Below are 15,744 nucleotides of genomic sequence, written 5' to 3'. Positions count from 1 at the left end.
ACGCGAAAGATGAACTGAAGAATTTGAACATTTAACAGTCGCTTGCACTCAGGACACGAAAGCTTACACAAGTTGTCCCCCTGAGAGGCACAGAATGAGAAACCGGATAAGGTTTGGGCTGATCCAGTCTCAGATTGGGACGTGCGATTAAGCGTTTACTGTATTGACATCGTACGAGAAGCAGGGCGTGGGACCGTTAAAAGCAGGACCTATATATAAATATAGCAGCTTGGCAACGGGGCGCGCATGTCCATCGTTGAGGGTGATGTGTTCTAGTAGCATCGCACGCTACACTGACTGGTATCCAGCGTGCATATTTAATACACATATTTGTGTCATACACACGCCTGGTCTCCATAAACCACACTCTCTGTATGAGGCGTCTAACGGGATCTGTAGATGAGACTCGATGACCTGGTTGATGAATATCCAAACTGCGTAGATCATTCACCAGCCTGACCTAGACTAGAATTTTACAGATTCACATCATGCATTTCGATTGATGAAGGTCACGAGAAGATGCGGGTTAGAGTTGATCTTCAGTAAACCATGCAGTGTCGTAAGAGACGACTAACGGGATCGGATGGTCAGGCTCACTGAATTTGTTAACACATGTCTTTGTATCCCAATTGTTTTGATCGATGATCATGCTGTTAATCACTTGTTTGGTCCAGAGTCTACTGTGTACAGGCCGCCGCCGTGTAGCTGGAATATTGCTGAGTGCGGGGTAAAACTCACTCACTTACTCGAATTCTGTAGGTTTTCAAATAACAGACAAACATGAACAGGCATATGTTCAAGAATGGTTGTTCTACTGACAAGTACCTCACAAGACCAGGTGTTTACCCACTCGTCTAAAACTGGCGTCATTTCGACCCTAAGACTGCGAAATATTCTAAGCTCGGAACTGTGAATGTTGCCACAAATGTTTCCAATTACATATTTCAAGCAGCAATGTGATGCTGAGACCTCTCCCTAATCCAAAGCACAGCCCATGGTCCAATTCCAACCGTATCAAGAGCATGGGTCAGCAAATGTTAGCTTGTCAGTATAGTAGTTGGCGAGTGTGTTACCTCTGTCATCCATGTGAACATGTATGTGTGTATATATGTGTGTATATATCTAACAGTCTGTCTTCTGCGTGTGTGTCTGTGTGTGTGTATGTGTGCGTCTGTGTGTGTACGTGTCTTCTCAAGTGAAACAGCTTCGCATTTGAGGTCGACTCTGATTTAGTGGAATACACCCATGATTCAGGACGGAGCTGTGTCGACTTGATAAATATAAACGTCTTTGAGATATACAAGTTGCATATACTGTTAGTTTAAATTTCTTTTCTTGTTTACTTTTATATATTTGTCTGTTTGTGTGTTTGTGATCGTAATGGGTGTTGTATTTTGAGTGGTGATACTGGTGGAGAAATTGTCTCTTCTTTACGGTAGAATGAGAGTCTTGGTAAAGATATGTGCATACCCTGTGAGTGATTGAGTATGGTTTTGCGCCGCTTTTAGCAGTATTTCAGCAATGTCACGACGGGGGACACCACAAATGAGTTCTACAGATTGTATCCATGTGGGGAATCGAACCTGGGTCTTTGGCGTGACGAACGAACGTGCTACCCTATGACAAGACCTATGAAATGAACAATACTTCTGAGATGCAGCACACATGATACAGTAATTCATTTGACATGAAAGCCAAAGACAGCGCTAGTGATATCGTGGGACTCACAACAACGTCAGGAAGAAATTTTATCACATCTGAACTTGAACTTTTCCATCGGACTTTCTTAGGTGGTAGTTCAAACTCAGGACAGAAAATATCCAATGTGCTCATATTTAGCTATTCTCTTAAAACTTTAATCTTAATTCCGTTATACTTGATCATGGCATTTATTTGATCATGATATTTCAACCTTGCCAGGGGAAGAAATGCAAAAGGGCAGTTCTCAATCATTTGAATATGTAAAGAACTAAATATATTTCAACTGCTCTCTAACTGTTATATCTGACATTAACTTTCACATTTCAAATACAACGCGTTAGATAAATATTGGTATTTTTATAACAACAGAAACAGTCATAGTACAGTGGATGGCTTATGTACAGTATGCAATAAATGAAAGTCTTACCTTAGTAGCACGGACTGGGTCCTGTCCCACTTCTGAAATCTTGCAACACAAGCCAGAAAAGCTGCTGCAGTGTGGGGGCCTAATATGTTGTAAGCCACAGTGGAGTTTACTACAGTGGGAAGCTTTCGCGGGGCATGTGGCGATTCAACGTATCGCGTTGTTCTATGGGTGTCAACTGATAGTGCAAATGGGCGACAAAGTCAACAAAAATCGAAAAATAAAGTTTGTAAATGGATGTTATTTGGTGTTAAACGCAGAGTGTTGAAACGTCCGAGAGAAACAAACAAAAGTATTGTTTAACTATATGTCATGTTTCTAAAAATACATGAGCGATAAGTATATACTTACTGCCATCCGAACATAAAACCTTTGATATGTTACACATAACTTAAAATGACGGATTATATCGAAAGTAAAATTGTTCTTTGGTACATTTACATAAAAGTCGCCACTGATAGGACCAGTGAGCTGCACAATCCAACATGCGAAGCAGCTATAAATATATTTTCTTAGTAATATATTTTACCAATGCATGGGTTCGATTCCCCACATGTGTACAATGGATGAAACTCTTTTCTGCCGTCCCCGCAGTGATATTGCTATAATATTTCAAAAAGTGACTTAAAAGCCTACTCACTCACTCACTCACTCACTTACTCACTCACTTACTCACTCACTCCTCTATTCAGAAGCTAAGTCCTTTCACTCTCTCACTCACATGTCATTTCATTCTCTCATCCAATCAGAGCATGTTCGATTTACACACTGCATACCTTTGTAACTTCTTTTCAATGTTGAGAGAAACTACACCATTGAAAAGTAGGGGTATTCCATTTTGTTAGCACACTACTTGGCAATGACAATGTATATGAGAAAAAGTAAATTTATACATCTATACAGATCAAAGATTCCCAAAGAAATGGAACGAATTGTCACATTTTCCCTTAGTTTCTTCCTCCTTGGCTTCATCATTTGTATTTTATCAGTCTTGTCAATCCAATATCCCATACATTTATCAGATATATACTACTGTGCAGTAGTATTGGCGGCTTTTTGTAAGGTGATCGCATGTCCACTTGTATGTATCATACAATACACACATGCCTCACAGAAAATCAAAATCTCAATCAATCGAAATCTAACTTTATTTGAGATCATACTGTACACTCAAACACAATGTATATGTTCAACAATGACAACAGTTTATGGTCAGTTCTATAGTGTAAACAAAATACATCATCGGCTAATTGTCTATTCTAATTATTTTTATATATCTCTATCCTGCCATGACTACAAGTTCTGTGTTCACAGAATACACATTCACCTACAAGCCAAATAAACTGGAATTAACATATCTTCAAAACAACAACGAATCTCCTAAAACAAATGTACTGAGCATGCATATATATCTTTTGGCTTAATCACATTAAATTTCATTATAAAAAGAGAAAGAAAAGGCCAAGGATTGGCAAAAATCCTAAATGGCTAAATTTAATGCCGCTCCGTAATTCACCTGAAAGTTTTCATTTCTGTGTAATGATGTACATTCTAGGTACAACGAGCCATCTCTGAGGAATACCAATCCTGGTTATCAACAAATTATTTCAGCTGCTTTTCATGGCCAGTTCATGAAAATAAGAAACTTATACACACTTTTGCGACTCAAATCGTATGTGTCCTTTGTATAGCACGGCACACTCGCATAATGTGTACAGTATTTCATGATGTTTTCCTTTAAATCCTTGTACAATGGTAATATAATATCTAAAGAGACATGTGTCAGAGGATATACATTGCAATTCCGGAGAGATATATAATGAACAATTTTCATTTTAGTAAAAATACAAAATATATTTGGTTGTGAACAAGTTTATATAGTGTGCAGGAAAATCCGTATGATTCTATACGTATAAATATACTGAACAGGAAAATAAACGTAACAGGTTTTGGGGTCAAGTTTTGTAAAGAAAGACATACACATGACCGCTTACTTTTATGAGATTCGAAAAGTGCGTTTCTTTTGCTGTTCAGTATAAAAGCAACACAGTAAGTTCCTATAATGTGAATACCAACGTCACGATGCTTAATGGTTTCTGAGGGTCACTAGCTCATACAAAATGTTTGCAGTATATTGACAGCCACGCAGATGTTCAGACAGCAAAACTATACAAACTTTGTCTGTTCAACAACACGCCTCTCATATGACAGGTAATATAACATTGAACGCTAGAACACAATCGTTTGATATATTGTTGTTTCTAGTTTGAACACAGGTCGAGTTGATATGTTTCATTGGCATTTCATCCTAACAACTTTCGCATAACTGTTACGCTTTAGTGTAGATCATACTACCGTTTTCAAGCATGACTAAATTTAGAACATGGTACCAAAATACTAACAGAATCATTCTACCTTCACCGCCACAAGCCACCAGTAAACAATCATCATATGTGCAGACTAGGATCTCACTTAGCCATTACTTTTCTTAACTTCCAACCAATGTATCTTTAATTCAGTTGATAGGGCTCCCTAGTATTCATGTGGCTTTTGTCACCACGTCATCTGTGCATATCGCGTCATCACAATACCATCCTTCAGTTGCTGTTATTGAAAAGGTCCTCTATACATTCAAATAACATTCAAACCCATTTGGGGTTTACAAATAAGAAAGTTCCTTAACTACAAGAAGCGTAAATATTCATATGTAAGTGGAATCAATTCTGAGAATTCAGAAATAAGCAAGTGTTTAACAGGGCGAAGCGGTGGATACCTCGAAACGTCCACTAATTGCTACATATACACACATAGTAAAACACAGTCAAGTAACGTGTGGGTGCCCCCATTACGGTAAACAATGTCTTTACGTAATGTTGGATGTCTTGCATAAAGGATATATCAGTGCATACAGTTACTCTGAGTACGCTAATAATGAAAGTCTTGCAACAACTGTTCTTTATGATCCTATTGTGTTCATATTTCAAACAAACGCACTTCGTTTATCTCACATTGGTTGTTACCGCATTGGATCATTCTGCATTAGACCTTCTATTACAACAAGAGAGCAATTACCATCTCATTAATGTGCAACCATTAGATTATAGTCATACACACGAATCACATGGATCACCTATCGAAATTTAGAATCAAAAACGTTTCTTTACGTCAGCGAATTCTCGACGTTCTTTCACTTCACTTCCGATAACGTAGACGTCTCGATCTATATTTCCGACTAATTAAAGACGGGTGACGGAGTTGTCTGGGATTTTTCCTTCGTCTCCAATAGTGAGGACTTGGATATCGCATTGAATGTTTGCCCTTTTTCTGAGTCTCTGGATCAAGAGTTTCTTTGGTTTGCTTTTGGGCTTTTCTTTGGACGATTGCGATGAGGCTTCTTTCTCATTGGTCGAAAACGACCGTATCTCGAAGGGCGTACACGACGTGGTGGGTTTGACTCCGTTACAGCCGCCGGTGTGGTCGTTTTCACTGCAACTGTCCTGGACAATGTGACGTTACCCAGGACTGTGTCAGTAGAGTTCAAAGAAACATCAGATGAGTTCGAATATGTCAGATTTGCTGAAACCACAGCAACGGTGTCATTTCACTGAGCAACAGTGTCGTTAGCTATTGCTGATTCGGTTTGATTAAAAGCATCTATATTCAAAGTAAAAGCGTTGATAAAAGCAGAAGAGTTACCAAAAGAAGTGGAGTTTATACCTTGCAGGTCTCCACCTAGACTCTCGTTAATAATGAAACTGCCATGCTTCACTTTCATTTACATTTGGAGCAGGGATTGTGTTGTTACTTGATAGCGTAATATTGGCCAGTTGATCTGTGCTGTTCACGATCATTTCTGGAATAGTCAAGTTGATATTAAGATCCGGCATAGTATTGTTTCCCAGTGACTGATTAACAAATCCCTGGTTATCTGTAAACGTACTGTTTCCATCCGTGCCAGTGATGTTAACACTCTCAGAAACGGTACTGTTGGTGTCTACAGTGTCATTACTTCCAAGCATATCTTTGTCAGGTGTTGATGGTATTATAATAACCTTGACCTTATTGTAACCTTTTTAGGGTTTATATGTGGTCTAGGATAATTATAATACCTAGAATTGTTGTCGGGGAATTAGCATGGGACCGCACACCTTCAAAATAATCAAGAGAAGCATCAATTAGTGGCCAGTCTTTATTCGGCGCATTTCGTGAATCATCACATAATAAAACATCAGCAATATTTCAAACTTCTACAAATAATACATATAATAACCTGGTGAATTAACAATTACATAAACCTTACTGACAAAATACCTTACAATAACCAACTGCAAGGATTACACAGTAGTGAGGACAGCACAGCTGACAAATAAGCGTAGAGACTGATGAGGTAACGCTACAGTAAGACACGTAGTGCACGTGTCATCAATTACTAAAATGATCTTCTGTTTGTGGAGGTCGTAAATGTTACGTCCCAACTGAACACAACTTAAAGGGAGTAATAAGAATACACAAATAATATACACGTCAGTGTGCTAGTTGAATCATATGACATCTTTACATCTAGACTATCGTGCGATACTTAAGATCATATGTCGAACAGCATGTTATTGAAAGTGTTCAACGTATGCATAATTAGAGCTTAACAATACTGAAAACGTAGCAACATTGAGCAGCAGAATGAAACAACAAGGTTTGTGCGCGCTCCCTAATTTTGCGTGTACAGTATAGTTATCTCATGTAATACATTTGAATTAAACGCACACAGTAATCATTTAGAAATACATTCACGGGTATACATTTGATTGCAAACGCAATAAAATATACAAGACGTGCACAGGGATTTCTCTGCTTCCACGAGTCCGATTATAATGTAAATGCGATTTACTGAAGTTAAATTATGCCTGACGCTACTAGATTATACTCTAAGCTATTCTGATGTAGACTAAATATTTAGGCTTGCCCTACATGGTCTTACCTAACTAAAATATTCCCAGGTGTACTTAGCCTATACTGCATAGTTTAAGTGACAGTGTACAGCATAAACTAACAGTATGGAACGCAACAGAAAACAGAAAACATGAACATAATTAAGGAACATACATCGAATGAAATGAACATGGCTTACCTTCAAAATAACCAAGAGAAGCATCAATTAGTGGCCAGTCTTTATTCGGTGCATTTCATGAGTCAAGTACCCCGAATAAAGGTCGTTATATATACCACCGATGCTCTCCGAGTTCGTGATATGGACGCACGTTCAACTGACTAATCCTTAAACAATACTTACAAGTGCTGCTTATCTCCACTGTCGCCTATCTGAATTTTGAGATTACCAGCGTAGCTTCAAAGACTCGATAATGCAGAAATGACTAAAATTATCTAGCTGTTTTTCTCGGCGAGTGTGTTATCATAGAGTAATCTTTACCTTTTTCTCTTGACATGTAGTCTTAACGATAAGTGCATAACGCTTATCAAGGAACTTAGTACTTAAGACGAGCGCATATCTCACTGACGGATTCATATACTTGGAACGCCCCATGCATGTAATCTTAAAGCTTAACACACAATACCATTGATCTTATAATTTCGAAAATGAAGATCACGAAATAACAGAATGATACAACGTTCAGTATTCTCCTTTTTGAGTAAAATATACAAACTGGGTCGTATCCGGGGTATGGGAAGGGAAACAGTAATTGCTGATTGTACGGGTTATATTGAGGCTGAGAATGTTCAGCTGGAAGATGAAGAATTGGGACCTTACCACGGTAACTTACAGGAAAACATATGACTAGATTGTGGCGATTTCCCCGTTTCACCAGAAGGAATAAGGAACAATTTCATTTTTTCTTCGGCTAATTTCAAATCGGGGAATTTGTCTCTGTTGAAACACAATCTCTTTTGCTTTTCCTTAATTGAAACAGGAGGACTAATGGCTTTTGGAATCTCATATACGGGTATTTGGGGTTGAGGAGGAACTTGAGGAGGTATTCCATATGGTGGGTTTTGGGGATACTGGGGATACTGGGGATACCGTGGTCCGTATGGATAGGGAGGATACTGAGGGTATTGAGGGTTCGGTTGATACTGTGGAAATTGAGGGTATTGGGGATTGGGATATGGTGGATATTGTGGATTGGGCTGAGAATAAGGAGGCACCTGGGGAGGTTGATTTCTGGGCTGTGGTGCAACCTGTGGGTTCCCGTATGGATTGTAAGGGTTATAGGGCTGGTATGGGTTATAGGGGTTTTGTGGCTGAGCCACTGGCGGAGCCGTCGTGATAGATGGGACAGATGTTGTAGTAGCTGAATCTGTCTGTTGTCTAGTGGCAGGTTTGGTAGTTGGAGGAAGTGTTTTCTTTGGTGGTAGCACCGTGGTATCAAAAATTATGATATCCGGTGTTTGGGGAGCAGTGGTGTCACCCTTAACTTGAGGTTTAGTTACACCAATCGGCTTAAAAGTGTATGACACTGACGCCTTTGCATCTGCAGATGATGATGCACTTGCTTGGACCTTAGTGTCCATTGCTGTACTTGGTCCCGTGACGACCATGTATCCCACTGAATCAATGTCAAGCGTCACACCTCCCCGTGGCGTTGATGCTGCTATCGGCAATTCAATACTAACACCAGCTGTATGTGAAGGCATGATGCCAGTAGATGCCCCTGGTGCTTCATCTGAAATTTGACCAGGAACAGTGGCTGCAGGAGAAATACCCAAAGATGTGTTCCCATCGGCGTTAACATCAATTGTACCATTGAAAACACTCTCCACGTGTGGTTGGCACACTGGCAATGTCAACAAGAGTTCCGTTCATATCCATCATTATTCTACAAAGAATTTATGTTCCCCTATGTTTTAGTCTCTCATTGTGTAAATTTAACACAGCGACATTCAGCCATATATTCCACTGACATAGTAACGGCGAGTCGATCCGAATCACTTGTTCACAGATCTCTGACTGCTGTGGATGGATATTTTTTTTCCATGGGCGGATATAAATGATTTATTCGCCCTCACAGAAAATATTATACCTTGCTTGGTCGGTGTAAGAGCGTGCACCGGGAATACATGGTAATTTGTTTAGTGTCACGTGAATCAATCAGAGATGGACATTCTTACATAAGGTAAGACATCAGAAATCGTAGTCCCAAAACTGATATACCACATGTTACCTTTGCTTCAAGAAGATATTTTTATGAAATGTGGAACGCGTTTTGTCGTTTTATTTATAGTCCTTTAATAAGCTCACTCTGGTCCTTAGAGTAAGTTAGTTAGTCTGGCAATATTCCAGCAATATCACGTCGAGGGACACCAAAATGGGCTTCACTTATTATACCCTTGTGAGAATCGAACCCGGGTCTTCGGTGTGACGTGCGACCCCTTCAACTACTAGGTTACCCCACCCGTTGGCTTTAGAAGCTAAAATATCAACTACTGACGCTTGGAGACAAACCTTTCAGAAACAGGACTTTCTGTGGCTGGGTCGTCGTGAGTCTGTCGTCGGTCAGGCTTGGTTCAATGGGTGTAGCCGTTGCTGCATATGGGCCTACTGTCGTTAGTGAGGTGTAGAATGATGATACATACGTGGATGTGGGAACGGCAGCTGTGCTGGTAGAGGTAGCTTTCATTGTCGTTGTTGTGGTGATTGTAGTTGGCTGAGTAGTTGCCACTGAACAGGAGAAGCTGTATATTTAATATACAATCTAATAATGTTTATAGATTTACGATCCGAAATAAACTCCGTTCTTAAGAGGGATATTCAACACAGCACCAAAGTAAAGATAACTACAACGAAAAGAAGATTTGCATCAGGCCACGGATTTTCGTTTAGTAGCTGCCAGTGGGAACCGGAAAGTTCTATGCATCACATGTCCCTATATATTTTCTCTATGTTTAGTACATCAGGAATAGTCACTATGTTCAACAATTTTAAAGAATGATATTGAGCATAACGTCACATTAAACATAGCTAAACCTCCAACAAAAGGGAGAGTGAATTTGTACCTAATGTCATTGTTTACCTTCGATGCATTGCAGTGCCATAAATACGCTTCCTTTCTTGGGCGAGATCGGTGTGTCTCCTTGGTACAGAAAACAGTCATAGGTGTGGAAGTCGAAATGTGCTGCAACACACCAACCAAATTTTCGGCAATACTCCTTACAGCCCCGGGGAGTCGCAACAACTTTGTAACCACGGTAGTCATCTCGTCTACCGGCTGAAACACTCCCTTCGGAAAAGGTACAAACCTGCTTACCTGAAAGAATACATCCGTGGATGCCATTCAATAAGAATCATTTACATCGCGTTTTCAGTGAAAGTTGAAAACATGTTTACTGAACTTTATCTCGTACAGAAATAGTCGCTTTAGGTCATTACGTCATTGGAATCATTGATGAAACACAGGTATAAGCCAGTGGAATACCGGAAAAGGAAACGATGAATGATAACTATTCCAGAACAGTCCATAGTTTGGTTTACAAATGTCAACCATGTGTGGAAAGAACAATCTGGGATAGAGTTAAATTTAACGTTTAGATTTATTCAAATCATTTTTCAAAATTGAGAACAGAGCATTTCATTGTACCTATATGGAAACGAATAAGAGAACACCTGTACAAGTACAAGTGTTCCTGTATTCTTTTCCAGTTTTCTTCACAAGCTTTGTATTAAGGGAAATTCAGGAAAAGAATAAAGCAACACTTGCATTTCAGGTATTTCCTTATTGCTTTCCATGAGTATACATCGATTCAAAAATATTCAGGACGTTAAGTGCGAACATTAATATGCGCTGTATTGTGTCATTTGATACGTTCCGAAGGCAAGGCTTATCTTAGGATGAAACACCTTATCTGTGAGTAAGACGCACAGGTATGGAACAAAACCAGTCCCACCTTTCAGTTTCACTTTGGCACAACGTTATGCTTTCGTTTTTACAGCATTGTTCTGTGGACACCCATTTACGTTCACACAGTGTTAATATGCTTCGTTCTTACAGTGTTATTTTGTGGACACCCATTACGTTGTCACAATGTTAATATGCTTCTTTCTTGAAGTGTTATTCTGTGGACACACATTTAGGTTGTCACAATATTGTGACCTGACCTTGTGATACGTCATTTTTGCACAGTGTTAAGTTATTTGAGGCTGGAGTATTTTTGTCTCAATGTTCTATTTAACGCGTGTTAATAGTTTAATGATTTTCCCAGCTGTGAACAGTACAACCAAATCAGATCGGAAATTTCCTATATCCGACCACATCATCAAATGCCCCAATCACAGCATAATTTGGGACAATGTAGAGATATTATCCAAAATCCACAAGGACTTCACCCAAAGAAAACTGGCAGAAGCGGTTCAAATCAGGAGACACAAGCCCTCAATCAACAGAGATCAGGGATATCTCATCCCAACTGCATACAATGAACTGATAAAAATAACAGATTAGAGCTCACCAGCCATTATTACTAATTACCCTATGAGCCATGTATACTTTCTTACGGCCACAGCTACTATTGGCTTCCTCTTATTGTCACATCATTACTACCATTCATTGTTGTTGTTAATCCCCCGCCTTTGATTCATACCTACATGTTGTTATTGCTTTATCCCTGTCCATGTATATAAGTCTGTCCTGTGATGTATTACTCCACTCTTGCTTGACAACGGTATATTGATCCATACCGAACCGTCGCATCACATGTAATAAAGAAGTTGTTTTCCATAAAAAATCTTACCCTCTTATAAGAATGATTCTTACTACCTTATTACTCACCATACTCCTAAAATACCAATCAAACAGATCATCTCTATATACACACAATGAGCCCGAAGCGTATATGTAAATGAACCAGCCAGTGGAAAACATCCTTACATTTGAGTGCACACTCACCCGCTCTGACTGACTTTGGTCTCCCGGGAGCTTCGTTTCGATCGAAGTAAACGCAGGTGCAAAACATGGCACTTTTGATTTTCCATTCAGTACGCTTATTCTTTTGTTTATTTGTTTTCCACAGTCAACAATGTATATTATATCTCATGAATTAGCTAAACATAATGTTTAGAATGAGTGCGTGAGTGAGTTTAGTTATATTTTACGCTTAGTTATATTTATATATATCCCCCAAAACACCTACAGTGCAGTTTGAGATTCAACCTAAAGTCTAATTCATATTTCATACATTTACTTCTTTAGCACAGACAACTCATGAATGAATTGACAGCTATATGCAACAATCAATTTACTAAAACGCGAAAGATGAACTGAAGAATTTGAACATTTAACAGTTGCTTGCACTCAGGACACGAAAGCTTACACGAGTTGTCCCCCTGAGAGGCACAGAATGAGAAATCGGATAAGGTTTGGGCTGATCCAGTCTCAGATTGGGACGTGCGATTTAACGTTTACTGTATTCACATCGTACGAGAAGCAGGGGGTGATAACAGGACCTATATATAATTATGGCAGCTTGTAAACGGGGCGCGCATGTCCATCGTTGAAGGTGACGTGTTCTAGCAGCATCGCAACGCTTGGAACCAGAACAGTGACTGGTATCCAGCGTGCATGTTTAATTCACGTGTTTGTGTCATACACACGCCTGGTCTCCATAAACCACACTCTCTGTAAGAGCCGTCTAACGGGATCTGTAGATGAGACTCGATGACCTGGTTGATGAATATCCAAACTGCGTAGATCATTCACCAGACTGACCTAGACTCCATTTTTACAGATGCACTGAATTTGTAAACACATGTGTTTGTATCCCAATTGTTTTGATCGATGCTCATGCTGGTAATCACTAGATTGTTTGCTCCAGGGTCTACTGTGTACAGGCCGCCGCCATGTAGCTGGAACATTGGTGAGTGCGGCGTAAAACTCACTCACTTACTCGAATTCTGTAGGTTTTCAAATAACAGACAAACAAGGGCAGGCATATCTTCAAGAATGGATGTTCTACTGACCAGTACCTCACAAGACCAGGTGTTTACCCACTCGTCTAAAACTGGCGTCATTTCGGCCCTAAGACTGCGCAAAATACTGAGCTCGGAACTTTGAATGTTGACACAAATGTTTCCAATTACATATTTCAAGCAGCAATCTGATGGTGAGACCTCTCCCTAATCCAAAGCACAGCCCATGGTCCAATTCCAACCGTATCAAGAGCATGGGTCAGCAAATGTTAGCCTGACTTTAGTTTCGTGTGTGTGTGTGTGTCTGTGTGTGCCAGTGTGTCTGTGTGTGTACGTGTCTTCTCAAGTGAAATAGGCAAACAGTTTCGCATTTGAGGTCGACTCTGATTTAGTGGAATACCCTCATGATTCAGGATGGAGCTGTGTCGACTTGATAAATATAAACGTCTTTGAGATATACAAGTTGCATATACTGTTAGTTTAAATTTCTTTTCTTGTTTACTTTTATATATTTGTCTGTTTGTGTGTTTCTGGTGGTGATGGGTGTTGTATTTTGAGTGGTGATACTGGTGGAGAAATTGTCTCTTCTTTACGGTAGAATGAGAGTTTTGGTAAAGATATGTACATACCCTGTGAGTGACTGAGCATGGTTTTGCGCCGCTTTTAGCAGTGTTTCAGCAATGTCACGACGGGGACACCACAAACGAGTTCTACACATTGTATCCATGTTAAGAATCGAACCTGGGTCTTCGACGTGACGAACGAACGCTTTATCCATCATGCTACCCTATGACAAGACCTATGAAATGAACAATACTTCTGAGAAGCAGCACAAATGATACTGTAATTCATTTGACATGAAAGCTAAAGACAGCGCTAGTGATATCGTGGGACTCACAACAACGTCAGGAAGAAATTTTATCACATCTGAACTTGAACTTTTCCATTGGACTTTCTTAGGTAGTAGTTCAAATTCATGACAGAAAATATCCAATGTGCTCATATTTAGATGTTCTCTTAAAACTTTAATCTTAATTCCGTTACATGTAAACGGAACATGTAAAGAACTAAATATATTTCAAATGCTCTCTAACTTTTATATCTGACATTAACTTTCAAATTTTAAAAAGCGTTAGATAAACATTGAAAACAGAAACAGAAAGAGTCACAGCATAGTAGAAGCCTTATGTACAGTATACAATAAATGAAAGTCTCACCTTGGTAGCACGGACTGGGCCCTGTCCCACTTTTGAAATCTTGCAACACAAGCCAGAACAGCTGCTGCAGTGTGGGGATCTAATATCGTGTATGCCACAGTGGTGTTTACTGCAGTGGGAAGCTTTCGCTGAGCATGTGGCGATTCAACGTATCGGGTTGTTATGTGGGTGTTGTGAGGTTAACTGATAGTGCAAGGAAATGGGCGACAAAGTCAACAAAAAACGAAAAATAAAGTTTGTAAATGGATGTTATTTGGTGTTAAACGCAGAGTGTTGAAACGTCCGAGAGAAACATGTTTCTATAAATACATCAGCGATAAGTATACTTACTGCCATCCGAACATCAGACCTTTGATATGTTACACATAATTTAAAATAACGGATTATATCGAAAGTAGAATTGCTCTTTGGTACATTTACATAAAAGTCGCCACTGATAGGACCAGAAGCAGCTAAAAATATTTTATTTTAGTAATATATTTTACCAATGCATGGGTTCGATTCCCCACATATGTACAATGGATGAATCTCTTTTCTGACGTCCCAGCAGTGATATTGCTATATTTCAAATAGGGACTTTAAAAAGTACTCATTCACTCACTCACTCATTGATTGCTTCTGGTGTTACAACGGTACGTAGTAGGATAAACAACTTGACAATTCTGTTGAAAATCGAATAATGAAAATTGAATAACGTCACGATTAAAATGTCATTGTGGTATCAGTCACAGTGTCGGCTGTCTTAAATCATAATTTCCGTACGCATCTTGCAAGTGAGGTGGGCCCTGGGCCCACCTTACTGTAGCAAAACATCATTCTACATTTTCACTATGGTTCCTGTATTCAGAAGCTAGGTCATTTCACTCTCTCACTCACATGTCATTTCATCCTCTCGTCCAATCGGAGCATGTCCGACTTACACACTGCATACCTTTGTAACTTCTTTACAATGCTGAGAGAAAATTACACCATTGAAAAGTAGGGGATATTCCATTTTGCCAGCACACTACTTGGCAATGACAATGTATATGAGAAAAAGTAAATTTATACATCTATGTAGATGAAAGACTCCAAAAGAAATGAAACGAATTGTTCGCATGCTCACTTGTATGTATCATACAATACACACATGCCTCACAGAAAATCAAAATCTCAATCAATCGAAATCTAACTTTATTTGAGATCATACTGTACACTCAAACACAATGTATCTGTTCAACAATGACAACAGTTTATGGTCAGTTCTATAGTGTAAACAAAATACATCATAGGCTAAATACCTATTCTAATTATTTTTATATATCACTATCCTGCCATGACTACAAGTTCTGTGTTCACAGAATACACATTCACCTACAAGCCAAATAAACTGGAATTAACATATCTTCAAAACAACAACGAATCTCCTAAAACAAATGTACTGAACATGCATATATATCTTTTGGCTTAAGCACATTAAATTTCATTATAAAAAGAGAAAGAAAAGGCCA

At 39.2% G+C, this 15,744-nt stretch overlaps 1 protein-coding gene across 1 annotated transcript; it reads right to left on the bottom strand.

Annotated features, from left to right (window-relative positions):
- Positions 1–5,251: 5,251 nt before the first annotated feature.
- Positions 5,252–11,588, bottom strand: LOC137283937 (eukaryotic translation initiation factor 4 gamma-like). Its single transcript, XM_067815609.1, is given in 8 exon segments — positions 5,252–5,477; positions 5,479–5,889; positions 5,891–6,183; positions 7,786–7,930; positions 7,932–8,913; positions 9,582–9,797; positions 10,150–10,251; positions 11,582–11,588. Coding segments are annotated over 8 exon segments (2,382 nt in total).
- Positions 11,589–15,744: the final 4,156 nt, after the last annotated feature.

The sequence above is a fragment of the Haliotis asinina genome, chromosome 5, assembly GCF_037392515.1.
Source record: "Haliotis asinina isolate JCU_RB_2024 chromosome 5, JCU_Hal_asi_v2, whole genome shotgun sequence".
Lineage (NCBI taxonomy): Eukaryota > Metazoa > Mollusca > Gastropoda > Lepetellida > Haliotidae > Haliotis > Haliotis asinina.
This window is presented reverse-complemented; position numbering and strand designations above follow the sequence as displayed.